At 46.5% G+C, this 13,652-nt stretch overlaps 1 protein-coding gene across 2 annotated transcripts in view; it reads right to left on the bottom strand.

Annotated features, from left to right (window-relative positions):
* SYNGR3 (synaptogyrin 3) overlaps positions 1-10,286 on the bottom strand; it is a 33,453-nt gene extending 23,167 nt beyond the window's left edge. The window contains exon 1 of one of the 2 annotated variants that reach the window (XM_087912561.1): positions 10,005-10,286. In XM_087912561.1, coding sequence (XP_087768687.1) covers positions 10,005-10,103 — 99 coding nt within the window. In that variant the 5' untranslated portion in view covers positions 10,104-10,286. The remainder of the gene's footprint in view (positions 1-10,004) is intronic. The other variant, XM_026704050.2, reaches the window with a different exon arrangement.
* Positions 10,287-13,652: the final 3,366 nt, after the last annotated feature.

Below are 13,652 nucleotides of genomic sequence, written 5' to 3'. Positions count from 1 at the left end.
CAGCCATGAAACCTGACAAAACTGCAGCTGCTTGGAGGAAAGTGAAGGACAACTCGGCTAGGAAAAAATGTATACAGGAAGTGCCAACTGTACCTGATGGAAAGCCAGCAATGAGGAAGAGACTGGAGGAGAAGCATGGAGAATGGAGCAGAAAGGCCAGGATAGGAAGTGGAGGACTGTAAGCCACAGTGTGTGTGTGTGTGTGTGTGTGTGTGTGTGTGTGTGTGTGTGTGTGTGTGTGTGTGTGTGTGTGAATCATGCTGTAATTGCTATCACATCGATGCTTCTAAGAAGTTAAGCAAAAACTTCATTTTGCCTTGCAAAGGACTATTGAAAAAACAAATAATTCAATGCCATCTTGCAGACAAAAGCCAGTTAGCAGGAAGAGGGAAAAGGCCAACCAGGCTCTTTCCAACTTCCTAATATTCTAAGCAGCCTTTGGACTCTGGAAGACATTGCCACAAAGGACTCATCTGATTTGGAAGGGGGAATGCTTAGGAATCAAACATTCAGTTCAAGAAAAGGCCCAACTATCTTAAATCTAATGAAGTATCCTTTAAGATGTGCCTAAATGGCAGAGAATTGGCTTGCCTCAGGCCAAGAATATCTACATAGTTGTGGAAGCAGCTTCTCCCAAGCCAAGCAGGCCTGGCTGAATCCCAGAAAAAACCCAAGGCTGCACTCGCCTGGGAATTCCTGGGCCCAGAATATTCATGATTGTTTTCCATGGAGCAGTAGCTTTTTGGAGGGAAAGATTAATTCACAGGGGTTATTATTTATTGTATGGAACATTCACACCACACTTTGATGAAAAACACAGGAGATAAAGATATAAAATATTATGTTTAGATTACAGATATAATTTCTTGCTTCATTTGTCACAGCCAGGAAGTCTCCATTTTGGCACTCTGTCTCTATATCTTGCATAGCGTGTTTTTCAGCCCCACAGTCACAATTTGGGGGAAGGTATTTTGTCCCAGTTATAGAAGGCCTCAGCACATCTATCATAGCCAGAGTGGAATTGGAAAGGATGCTTGTGTCCAGGCCGATCCTTGGGTCCCCTGGATGGTGCTAAAGGACAGTCACTTCAAGGCAAAACCTCTGAAGCTGCAAAGATACGGCAGTGAGTCAACCCTTGCCATCTCCTGGCTATAACACACCACACAGAGATCCTTCATGAAATGGTCCCTTGGGACAGACTGATTTGATGGCTGCCCTACACAGGCACAGAAGCCCCCAAACTTAAAAGACAGCAGGTATGGCATGGAAACAGCTGGTCGAGCTACCCACGGATGGGGCAGCCTCAGATATGGCTCTGAGCAACTGGAAAATATACCAGTGGCAGTGGTGACTGCCAGCCGTGGAGGCTGTTCGTTGCCAGGAAAATATAAGGAAGTTTACGGATACTTGTCTGGTTGCCTAAGGTGAACAAAAACCACTTGCTGCAAAAGGGTTTGCAAACAAATGGAAATGCTCAAGTGTTTCTTCGAAGTGGCACATTCAGATGCACATTTGGGTGGAATATTAAGATCTTGCTCATTTCACCTGTATTTAAAGGTAGCCTAAATATTAACTGGGTAATTTATTACTATTTTTCATTAGTGTTGCTGAATTAAAGTTTCATAATTCCAGAATCCAATTTTTATATTTAGTGGCAGTTTTATATTTCATAACTAATTTTCTCAATAGATGGCTTTGAGCACTTAAATATAGTGCAAAAGGTGTTTTTTTTCCAGCTGCAAACTGTTAAAAATTTCCACAAGTCCTTGGGGACATGTTTTCATTTGTGTCACAGATGAGCCAAAATATCAGTCAGGCTTTTGAGGAGGGGGCAGGAGGGGGCAGATGCTTTAGAAAATTAAAAAAGTCCGTCCAAATTATGTTGCTGAATCTCAGGACTTGGGAGTTTAAATATCACCTAATCTCAGGAGTGAACAAACCTGAAACGTCTTAAAGGTTTGATCTCTTTTAAGAGATGAGGCACTCTGCACACCTGTTGATTTTTGAAAATGTGTAAAGGTTTCTCTCCTACTTCAAGCAAAGCAAGCAGGCCAATTGCTTTAGAAAGTCTGCCAGCTTCTGCCTTGCACAGCAATCAAGATGGGGGGGGAAGGTATGAAAGGAGGCCGAAGAATGGGATTATGAGATCCTGATAGTGATGCTCAGCTGAACTATTAGCTGGACTCAAGCGTTGGTTGTATAATGGCTCCCAATAATAATATGTGTCAATGGCTCCACATCAAACTAGAAAGAAGCATCGAGGGACGCCTGACAGAGCTTTGAAATGTTATTGTAAATGAGTTAGAGAAAGGCTTGGAAAACATGATTATTGAAAGTAAGCAAGACACAAAAAAATAAGGATAGCAAACACCTTATCAAGGTTTAGGACAATCTCAACAAGTGAGAAATATCGTTATAAATTACGCCCGAAGTATCATTGGAAGAAGACGAGGAAAATGGAAGGCACAGTGGATCCAAGACAAACCATGGAAGCTGATTGATGAAAGAAAAGTTATAACATTAAAACAAAACCAGCCAAAGATGTGGAGGAAATGAGAAAAAAAACGAACCAGAAATCTATAGAGCTTGATCAGATGGAGAAGAGAAGTTGCCAGAAAGACAAGGAAGAATGGTTGGAATGGAAAAGCCTTGACACACAAGAAGCAGCCAATCAGAAAGATTCCAAAACTTTTCTTACATAGCTAACGAACTGAATGGAATGAAGACGGCCTTCAGTGTTCCAATAGAACAGAAAGAGAGAGGGAGAAGATTTAGACTAAGCTAATAGAACAGAACAGAACGATTGGAGGTTTTGTCGTCCGACCTGTGCTCATGCAGGAGACTCTACACATTTTAGACAAATGGCTGTTCAGTCTCTTTTTAATCAATTTAATCAATCAATTAAATTTAATTGATCGATTTAATCAATGAAGGATAAAGAATGGGAAGTTTCTGGTCACCCAAGATGAGCAGAATAAAAAATGGGTTTCAACACTTCCGAGAAATTTTTAACCAGCCAAACCCATCCATTATGTACGATTTTAATGAAGAGTGGGCCTAATAAGAGCTTCAGGTGAATACTGTGAAATTACTACTGAAGAAGGAAAGATGGCAATTTGAAGCCTTAAAAAACAATAGGTGCCTCAGATGAGATCTTAAAACATGCCAAACAGGCTGTGGTAAAAAAGCTGACAACATTGTGTAATAAGTGTTAGGTAAATGGTGTAGTTCCAGAGGCCTGGCAAAGAGGCCATTACCAAAGATTGACAAAATCCAACAAGAAAGTTACCAACTCTGAGCGCACCACCTGGCATCCTCCTCCTCTCAGTGCCTGGAAGGACCTTTTGCATAATTTCCTTAGGCGGCTGCCAAGTGCCCTAAGCCAACATCTGAGAAAAGAACAAGCCAGATTTCACCGTGGAAGGTCCTTCGGTGAGCAAGTCTTCACCTCACCAAATATCACAGAACAATGCATTGACTATTGACAGCTGCTGGCCATCAACTTTAAGAAACTGTTTGGCAGGGTCCACCAGGAATCCCTCTGGCAGCATTGATACGGTTACTAACAGTCTTCATTACTATCTTTAAGGACTTATACCTACAATCAAGCTGCTGCATTAAGACCAAAAATGGTCACACGGACTTCTTTGAAATTACTACTGGAGTTAGACAAGGCTGTATTCTGTCACCGCTCCTCTTCCTTGTGGCCCTCGTGAGGCAAAAAAACATCACACGCCGGGAAAGGCATTCATTATTCTGACCCAGACTGCCTTGGGGACCTGGATTTTGCAGATGATATTGTGCTACTTGAGAAAGTTAAGACGAAACAACAAGTGCCTTAGATGAAGAAGCATGAAGAAATTGGTCTCAAGATAAGTGCCGAGAAATAAAAGATCTTGTATCTGAGCTCCATCACATAGATATAGAGACAGTGGTGGGATTAAATTTTTTTACTACTGGTTCTGTTGGGTGTGTGTGTGGTTTGCCGGCAGCTGGTGTGGATGGCTGAGGAGAGTGAGGACTCAGATGAGGGGCCAGGACCATTAGGGAGTGGACTGCTGACTTCAGAGATTGTGGGGGCTGACAGCAGCGATGAGGAGGTTCCCGAGGAGCCTGTGCCAAGTGTGTGCACGTGCAGGGTTGCTCGCAGGAAAGAGCAACTGCAACAGCACGGGCGACTCAGGAGAAAAGCTGCAAGGTAATTGCCCCTCCTTCAAGAAGATAAAAGCCAGCTGTGAAGTGAACGATCTTTGCAGGAAGCAAAGACGTTTTGAAAATCAGCCTTGTAGACATTACAGTATCTGAAGTTGGTATTTGAAGACTCTTGTGCTGTGAAATATTTCTTATGTGATTCTTGGCAGTCTCTCACAGTTTTGGCAAAATTTGTGTTTATCAAAGTTAATTAGTTTGCAGCAGCCTTTTAACTGGAGATTTGTAAGACTCATTAAAAGGTTTCTGTTCCCTTTGATTATTGTTTGTTTTATTGGAAAAGGGTTTGGGTCAGAACAGCTTGGCTCTGAACTACTCAACATTTCCGCTACCAGTTCTCCAGAACTGGTCAGAATCTGCTGAATCCCACCTCTGTATAAGGAATCAGACTTGGATCACAGCGACTTGAGGAAGTAGAAAGCTTTACCTATTTGGGTAGTGTAATTGAACAAAATGCAGAGGGGGACGTTAAGTAACGCATTGGAAAATCCCAGAGGATGAATAAAATTTGGCCCTCATCGTCTATATCACTAGAACTTGATTTCGTTTGCTCACTTCCATAGTGATCCCGATAGCCAGCGAGACTTGGAAAGTGTCAGGAAGTAATAACAAGGGACTCGACATCTTCCAATGAAAATGTCTTCCCTGAATCCTAAAGATTTGCTATTTTGACCATATTCCTAACAAAGAAGTGTTCAAAAAGAGTTTCTCCTGCAAACTACATAATATTGTTGAATGCAGAAGATTCCAACTTGCAGGTCATGTTTTCTGCATGGAGAATAATCGAATCTTTAAGAAGGCAATGAGATGGACTTCCCCCATGCCAAATGACCAAGAGGCTACCCTCGAAATATACAGTGAAGAGCATTCATGGAAGACTTAAAGCAACTAAACATCAAATGGGAAGACGCTGAAGTGTTCACCCAAAACCAAAAATGCTAGTGACCCCTTGCTGCCCAATATGCTACGTAGCATGGGAGGATCTAATAGTATAAAATGCAACAAGCAAGAAGAAAGGAAAGAAGCCAGCAATGTGAATTTCCAATGGGATAAGCACAATCTTTTGGGTGAAAAGAAATCAAAGACATCAGTACAGAATATAGGGGACCATACTGGGCAGCAGTGCATGTAATATGGATTTAGGTTTCTTGATGGATCAAATCTGAACATGAGCCAGGGTATAAGATGGCTGCATAAAAGGCAATGGCAATGCTAGAAAGGCATTTTGTGTCAAAATCAAGAAAAGTCTTTGTTTCTCTCTATTTTGCATTGATTATACAAATATAGATAGAACACGGTGTCCACTACGGGGCACATTTTATGAAGAATATACTGGACAAACTGAGCAACTGGAGCATGTCCTGGAAGGAAAAGGTTAGGAGAAATGGTTAGAGGCACTCAGTCTGTCGTACATATAATTGGTGATTTCAAGTGTATGAAGGGCTATCATGTCGAAGGCAGAACAGTTCAGAGGCTGGGACAAATCTAAACCAAGCGTGGCCTCCCTCGTGCAATACAGAGCCTTACCACCACTTCTGGTGATCTTGATCTTATCCCTCTGTTGATGCAGCCCAGGCCTGTATTGGCTTTTAGCAGCTGCAGCACACGGCTGGCTCATACTTAAGTGGTGATCCGAGATCCCCCACACAGACACGACCATTGAGCCAGGCACTGCCTATTCTGCATCTATACATAATGGACTTAATTTACAAGAAAGCAGATTTCAAATGGATGTCAGGAAGAATCACATAATTGTAAGGTGCTCAGCAATGAAAGATGGTGCTTGCTTGGAAAGTAGTAGTAGACTCTTCATTACAGGTGTTCAAATAGAGGCTGGATGGATGCTATAGTGGATTTCTATACTGAGCATAGGGTTAGATTAGACAATCTCAAGAACCCTTCCAACCTTTACTTTCTGTGATTCTAGAAATACACCTTAGCCAGAATCCAACTCTGGTAGCATTGTTGATGGAACTACGTTCCCAAGCCCATCCCTGATTTGTCTTCAGTTCTTAGGTCACTGTTTCTTTCTTTGGTGAAATCTACAAACTTTTCAAGACAGAACCACAGCTCTTTTGCTTAAAACAACAAGGATTTTAGCAGAGCTGGCTGGAGAATTCTGGGAATTTAAGTCCACAAGTCTTAAAGTTGCCAAGTTTGGAGACCTCTGCATTAGTTGATCCTGTGGTCGTTAAGCAAATCCAGCTCTCCCATTAACTTTGCTTATTGGAAACCAGCTTGGGAAGATTGCAAATGACAATCATATGATCCTGTTCAAACATCATAAATACCTGCTGGTTGCCAAGCACCCAAATTTTCATCCTGTGGTCCTGGGGATGCTGTGCCAGTCATAAGGGTGAGGACTGATTGGAAGTCACTTTTTTCAGATGATCTGCCATTCAGATGATTGTTAAATGAGTGGCTGCAAGTCAAGGACTCCCGGTAGCAATATTATTACCGCCATTTTTACATAGAAGAAGCCCACCCTTGGGGAAATTCTCTCCACCAGAACGTTACCTGCTTCAGCACGATTCGGAGAGCGCAGGAGATTAAACCTCTGTTCCCAGTGATTGACCTCAATTGCATTCCAAGCTTGTTCGCTTTTGACTCCAGACGTTGTGGGTGCTTATTGGGGGCTTTTTAAGAAGAGACTGGGCAACCATTCGTCTAAAAGGAACTAAAAGGAAATCCCGCTTGAGGAGCAGGTTGGAATACAGTCCCTTCATTATTCTGTATTCATGTCCTTTCCTACCCCAGAAAGGAAGAGGAAGCAAATTCGACGTAAGAAAAGGTCACACTTGGAGGGAAGAAATAGCCAAGGTCTCATCACACCACCAGAATTGCTTCCCTGAAGGCCTGAATGTTGCTGTTGTCAAACAGAGGAATTTCTGAGGGAGATTCCAGCTTGTGAAACTGCTAGATTTGGCTTCCTTCATCTCTTGAGCTCAGTCAGCCTCCACATCATGGAAGCTCGTCCACTGCAGGTTGGATGACTCAGTTATCATTGCATCTTGTGGCTGAGAACAGCATCCTGAAGAATCTAACAAAGTCCCCAGCAAAATCCTTCTTGACAAGGTGATAAACTTTGTACTGTGTGTAGCACTGATGCAAAGTTTAACAACAGCAAGCAGACAATCCATTTCCACACAGAGAAAGCTTGAGGGCTGCAGAAACTGTTTGGGTGAGGCTGGGAACGCACAGAGGCTCTGGGCTGCTCAACATGTTTATTGCAGGCCTCGAAAACCTGCAAGCCCAAATGTGCAAGGCAGCCAGCTTTACAGAAGAAGGGAGGGCAGACTGACACCATCCTTCACTGCATACTGATGGCTCGGCTGACTTTAACTGGGTTTGGGAGCCCAGAAGAAAAGGCAGAAACGCACTCAAGCTGATAGAAGCATTTCGAGGGGAGCCATCTTACTTATTTCCCTTCTGATAAGTGGGCATTTGGGAAACGGTCATGGCCATTTTGGGAGCTCAGCCATTAATAAGCCCAGCCCATTGCAGCCATTTTGTGAGAGTGCCCACAAAACAGAAGAGAGATTTGCTAATCAAAAACAGGCATCAGCTTCAGGAGATGGATGGGTGAGGAGTTAAAATGAGGCCTGCTTGCACAGCTTAACAGCTGCCAAGATGATCTTTCTGGATTTGATCAGCCTCAACTTGCAGCTATGTCTGAGTGGCCAGTTCCTCTCTGGGGCGGCTGGAACCCGCTAGACTGCACCCAAAATTATTGTATTGGTTTCTACTGACTCTCTCAAAGTACTGTAGGAAGTTAGCATCCACCCCTCTCCTAAAAAAAATGAAATATTCTAGGAAATATTAAAAAAGCAGAATATTTCCCCTAAAAAGAGTAGAAACTCAGAAGCAGAAACTCACCTCAGAAGCAGAAGCTCACCCCGTCCTTTGTTAATGGGTGGGCCATTTAAGGCCTGGGCCATAATATTTTACATAACAAAGATCTCCTCCAGGTAGAGCTATAATAGGAATTGCCCAAAGCCCTTGCATTACATCATCACCCAGCAAGGCTCAACCAAGCCTGGGACTCAGGACGGCCTACAGAGTTGCCACTGCATGGCCCCATGGGAGTCTGACAACCAATCAGAACACAAAATTAAATTCAAATCCCAACAGAGGGTATATAAGGGACTCTCAGCACCTCAGGCCTCCCTTCTTTTCCTTCATCTTGTGGCATGTGATTGTGCCTTCCTTCTTTGGAGCTCCAAGCCATGTGGTCCTGCTGTCCACCATTAAACCATCTTTCCAAGCAGTCACCGTGTTTCCAGTGTCTTTCTTCCCCGCTTGGAACTGAACATTTCTTCCAACAGTACAAAGAGATGAACAAGAACCCTGAAGGCTGAAAAGGTGGTCTTTAAACAATGGAGCCCCTGGCTACGAACATGTGGCAATTCTTACAGACACAGACACAGAAGCCTTCAACAATGTCACTCTGTTACTGTCTCAGGTAATTTTCTTTCCTTTCGGGACCATACATTATTTCTCCCGCTCCATAAACACGTTTATTTTCCCGAGTAAAGCCAAAACATTTAAATAGGCCAGGGAAAGGAGGGATGCAGTATTTCTCAATCTTGGCAACTTTAACCTCTCTGAACTTCAACTACCAGAATTCCACAGCCTGGAAGGAAATGCTGGTCTGGGAATTGAAGTCCACACATCTTAAAGTCACTAAGCTTGAGAAATCCGGTCCAGTAACCGCATGCATTCAAATGCTGGGCTAATTTTAGTCTGGTTTATCATATTGCTAAGACCTATCCCAATATAGTGCATTCATGATGTTGTGCAGGTCCAGAAAATGGGATAATTAAGGAAATGGGTCTCCATGTGAATGTGGCCAGTGGTCTGAGGAAGTGGAGAATATACAGTACTCTGTGTATGCTCAGATGACAGCCTCCTCTGGATTATACTTCAGCCTGAGTTAACACATCCCAAGCCCTTATGAAGGAAACCCGTCCTCAAGTGCTGTAGGCTTCATGACAGTGTTGCCCTTTGGGCTCAAATCATGGAACCAAAGATTTTTCTTTGGTTTCCCCAACAACAACAACACCCTCCCCCATCTCTTCCCAATACAGATTTTCAGGCCTTTTCTTTTTAATTCTTGTATTTCGCATAATTACTGTAGTATTTTAATGGCGTTACCTAAATGCCCACCGCCTTCCTCACCCAAACAGCCAGCGAGGAAATCACGGCTGCCCTTCAAAAGACGCAGCAGAATCGCAGCAGCTTTGGGGGCCTCGGCAGGAAAGGCCCCCTCAGGCGGGGAGGAGACCGCAGAAGAAGCGGCCTCGCAAAGGCGGGGCCGGGCGCTCCCATCGCCGCCCAAGCGGGGCAGGAGGGCAGCTCTTCCCCTCAGCCCGGCGGGAAGCCGGGCTCGCTGCCCCACCGCTCAGCCGGCAGCCCCGAGACCGGAGGAGCCCCCTCGGCGGGAGCGAGGTGCCGCGACCGGCAGGGCAGGGCGGGCTGCGGGCGTCTTCGGCTGACTCGGCAAAGGGCGCCCGCTTGTTGCTCCCCCCTGGCAAAGCCGGGGCGGGGGGTTGGGGGCAGGGCTCTTCCCTCGGGGCTGGAGAAGCGGCTGGGCAGCTCTCCCCGCTCCGACCACCCGCCCGCCCGGCTCCCGCTTGGCTGCCCCCGAGGACCAGGCTGGCTGCGGATGGTGGGACGAGAGCCCCGGGGCCCCGCGCCAAGGAAGGCGAGAGGAGCCAGGCGGCGCCCGGGCTGCGGCGTCACTCCCTTTCCCGGGGGAGCAAAGGGCCTCGGGGCGGAGGAAGGGGCGCTCTTACCCCGGCGAGGACCCTGAGGAGGGTCTGGGGCCGCTTGGCGAATTCCGCGGGGTCCACCGCCGCGCCCGCCCGCCCGGCTCCGAAGGAAGCGCCCTCCATCGTCCCGCCGCCGCCGCCGCCGCCGCCGCCTCGAGCTGCGAAGGCAAAGAGAGGAGGGGGCGGCGGGGACGGGCGAGCTGGCGCCACCACCTGCCCGCCCGCCAGCCGCGCAGCCCGCGCTCCTGGCCGCTCCGCAGTGCCCCGGCGCCCCCGCCCCGTCTCTGCCCGGTGAGGGTTCCCACGTTCACGCCGACACGAGGGGAAGCTCTGCACGGAGCTAAAGACCGGGCGAGGCGGAGCAAGACGGCTCTTCCTCGGCCCCACCAAGCTAAGATGCCGCCGGCTTTGGCCAGCCTCGTGGCCCGGCGCTGTTCGACTCTCCCAGCCAGCCCATCATCTTCCGTCAGTTATGAGCTTTGTAGTCCAGCCGACCTTGGACAGGACTGCCGACCCCTATTGGGTCACTGTAGTCCACACGTGAAAGTCTCTGGGTTTGCTCGCTTGTGCTTGGCTTGCAAATTCTAGTCGTGCCAATGAAGATTTCTGTCAGAGGGTTCAGCTAGCAAACTCTGCTTACTTGGCATGTTGAGCGTGGCGGCTTTGATGATGGGGCCCCTTCCTTCCACAAAAGGCTTCATCTGGTTGGCTCAATGTCTCCCAATGTAGCTTGGGTCCAGGAACCATGCAGGTTAAGGACATGTCTATGTCCGTCCCCTATGCAAAGTGTTGGTGTTTTGAGTAGATAGATATAATCCACTTGTAGTTGCAATACAAACCACGTATTTTGATCACAGCGACAACCCTGTGATGTAGGCTGGGCTAAGAGAGATGAGTTGCCCGGGATCGTCCGCAGCTGAGGCAGAACTGGAACTCCTGTCCCCCTGCTCCTAATCCAACCCCTTCTCCACTAGACCCTCAGACCACATCTTTGCCTGTCCAGGCATGTGGCAGTCAGTCCTGGGTCCTTCACATGTTTAACCTACTGTTGGGGTTCGCCGGCAGGAGGTGCAGATGGCTGAGAGTGAGGGCTCAGATGAGGGGCCTGCGTGGGATGCAGGGATGGGGCCAGGACCATCAGGGAGTGGAGTGCTGCCTTCGGAGATGGTGGAGGCTGGCAGCAGTCATGAAGAGGTCCCCGAGGAGCCTGTGCCCAGTGCGTGTGCACACAGGGCTGCTCGAAGGGAAGAGCAGTTGCAGCAGCACAGGCGACAAAGCAAGCAGCAATGATAGCCATATTACTTTGCTTTCTCAGTGCTGTCTTCCGAAATATATTCATTGCCTTTATTTCTAGTGTGCCTTTCCTTTGGCAGCTCAAGTGGAAGAATATTTTCAATTTCATTGTACACATGTTGTGCATTGACAATAAATGTTTGACTGATTTTCTTTTACCTTCTTTATTTCCATAAGACCTCTCTACAAGGTGAGAGAGAGAGAATAAGGTCTGCAGAGAGAGACTCCAATTCCATCTGACTCACAAGCCTCAGGATGTGCATGTGTGGGCCTGGGGCTGCTGCCCACAGGTGAGATACTCCACCTGGAAAATGAAGGTAATGGCAGGAGGGGAGGATACCATTTTGCCTCATTCTCAGTCTCAAGAAAGCACCCAAGTTGCCACCCAATTCCACTTATGGCTTGTTTGATATTGATTATTCACTTATTTACACCCACCAAGTTAAAATGGTGTTTAAATTCATAAGGTGTCATGCACCCTGTCCCTATAGGCAGTGAAGAATTGGTAGGATCATAAAATAGAAAAAGTAGCAGAAAATTAAGAAGCTAAAGTGCTCCGGGACTTTAGAATTCAAACTGGCAAGACACCTTCTGCAGAACACACAGCCTTAACCACTTTCATAAGAAAAAGGGAAAAGTTTGGCTGTTGGACGTGACGTTACCCGGAGAAAGAACTGGAGAAGAGGACCAATTGCAAAGACCTGCAAATAGAAACAGAACGACTGTGGCCAAAGAAAGCAAAGGTCAGAGCTGAGGTGGGATTCAGCAGGTTTTGACCAGTTCTGGAGAACCAGTAGCAGAAAATTTGAGTAGTTTGGAGAATGGCAAATCCCACCTCTGACTGGAGATTTTACAGTATCCTTCCCCTGCCAGGCCCACCAAGCCACGCCCACAGAACCGGTAGTAAAAAAATAATGTGACTCCCACCACTGGGTCAGAGGCACATAAGCGTGACTGGAACCTCATTGGCATTGACAAAATCCCATTAGTCAATTGCAAAAGACAGCTTGACTCACAACAGCTTCCATCCTGCAATGATGCCTCTCATACCCGCAAATATCAGCAACTGTCTATCCCAGGTCCTTGGGAAGGACTTGATGCATGGATAGAAATGCCAAATCCAGTCTGACCATCTGGCTGGCTGTGTGCTAACCCATAATAATAAATAATCCCAGGACCTGCTAAACCCTGCAAATATTAAACCCATTAGCTCAGCACATAAAGATCTGCAGTACATTAGTTGTTCCTGGAATGTAAGATGGCCTACCTAACAGGGTTGCTGCTAATTACTCTGGCAGGCTGCATGTGACCTTATTTGAATAGCGATAAAAAATTCCTTATCACCATCCCTTTCCCTGATGGTTAAGAACCAATAAAGACATTTTACGACCCCAGCTTGCAGTCAGGCTGTGATGCATACTAGCAACCTGAGTGAGCAAATGGAGGGAGTAGTTACTGTGGATGTCACACAGTAGACCAGGAGGATTTTTACATCAAAGGTACAGCCGTGTTCTCCCCACCACCATCTAAGGTCACAATGGTGATTTTCATTCCATAGATACTGATGCCATGACAACTCTGACGTCACTTCTCTGCTCAGGCAAATACTCGCCTACCCCTCCTCCTGCCAGTGTAATGGGTCCAGCAGGATCCAATCGGGTTCTCTTGCCCCCTCCAGCCATCTTGGTTTTCCCTCTGCCTCGGTTTATCCCCTTCGGAGAAAAGCATCAGAGCTCTTGACTGCAGATTAGAGCCGGCCTGCCTTTGTGGGGAAAGGAAATCATTTAAGAGGAGGGTTTCCTCCCCTTCCCCCTTCCTTAGCCCTTTGAGAGTCTGCCTCCTTTTATAAGGGGTGAAGAGAGGTCGAAAAGCAACACCTTCACAATTCATGGTGATGTTTTTCTTCCTCCTTTTCAGTTACGGATGAGTCACTGAATTGTATCTATTACTGACTTCCACTCACTTTTTAAAGGTTACTCAGCAATATAACATTTTTAGAATGTGAAAGAGGTTGAAGATTGACAAGAAGGGGGTGGGTGGAGCCCTTGATTGAAATCAGGAGGCTTGTCCTTAATATTTTTCGGAGGGGTCTGCTAATGTTTGGAAGAGTTCCGTTTTTTGAAATTAAGCCTATTTTAGAAGTCCCACAAGGACAACACGCTAAAGGCATTTCAGTCATTGCATGTAAAGAAAAGGCCTCCCCCACCCCTGCAAAAGGAGACCCTCTAATGGGACGGATGGCCCTCCTCTTCCCCAAAGGAGGGTTATTCACCTGGAGCTCAACTGGCTTTAAACAGCAAGAACCAGTCTCTGGGCTTGTGGGTTGCTTTCCCAGCGTTTTGTTATCAGACTGTAAGGGATGGTGAACGCCAACACGGG

This window comes from Pseudonaja textilis, chromosome 14 (assembly GCF_049901715.1).
Source record: "Pseudonaja textilis isolate UNSWEBS1 chromosome 14, rPseTex1.2, whole genome shotgun sequence".
Taxonomy (NCBI): Eukaryota; Metazoa; Chordata; class Lepidosauria; order Squamata; family Elapidae; genus Pseudonaja; species Pseudonaja textilis.
This window is presented reverse-complemented; position numbering and strand designations above follow the sequence as displayed.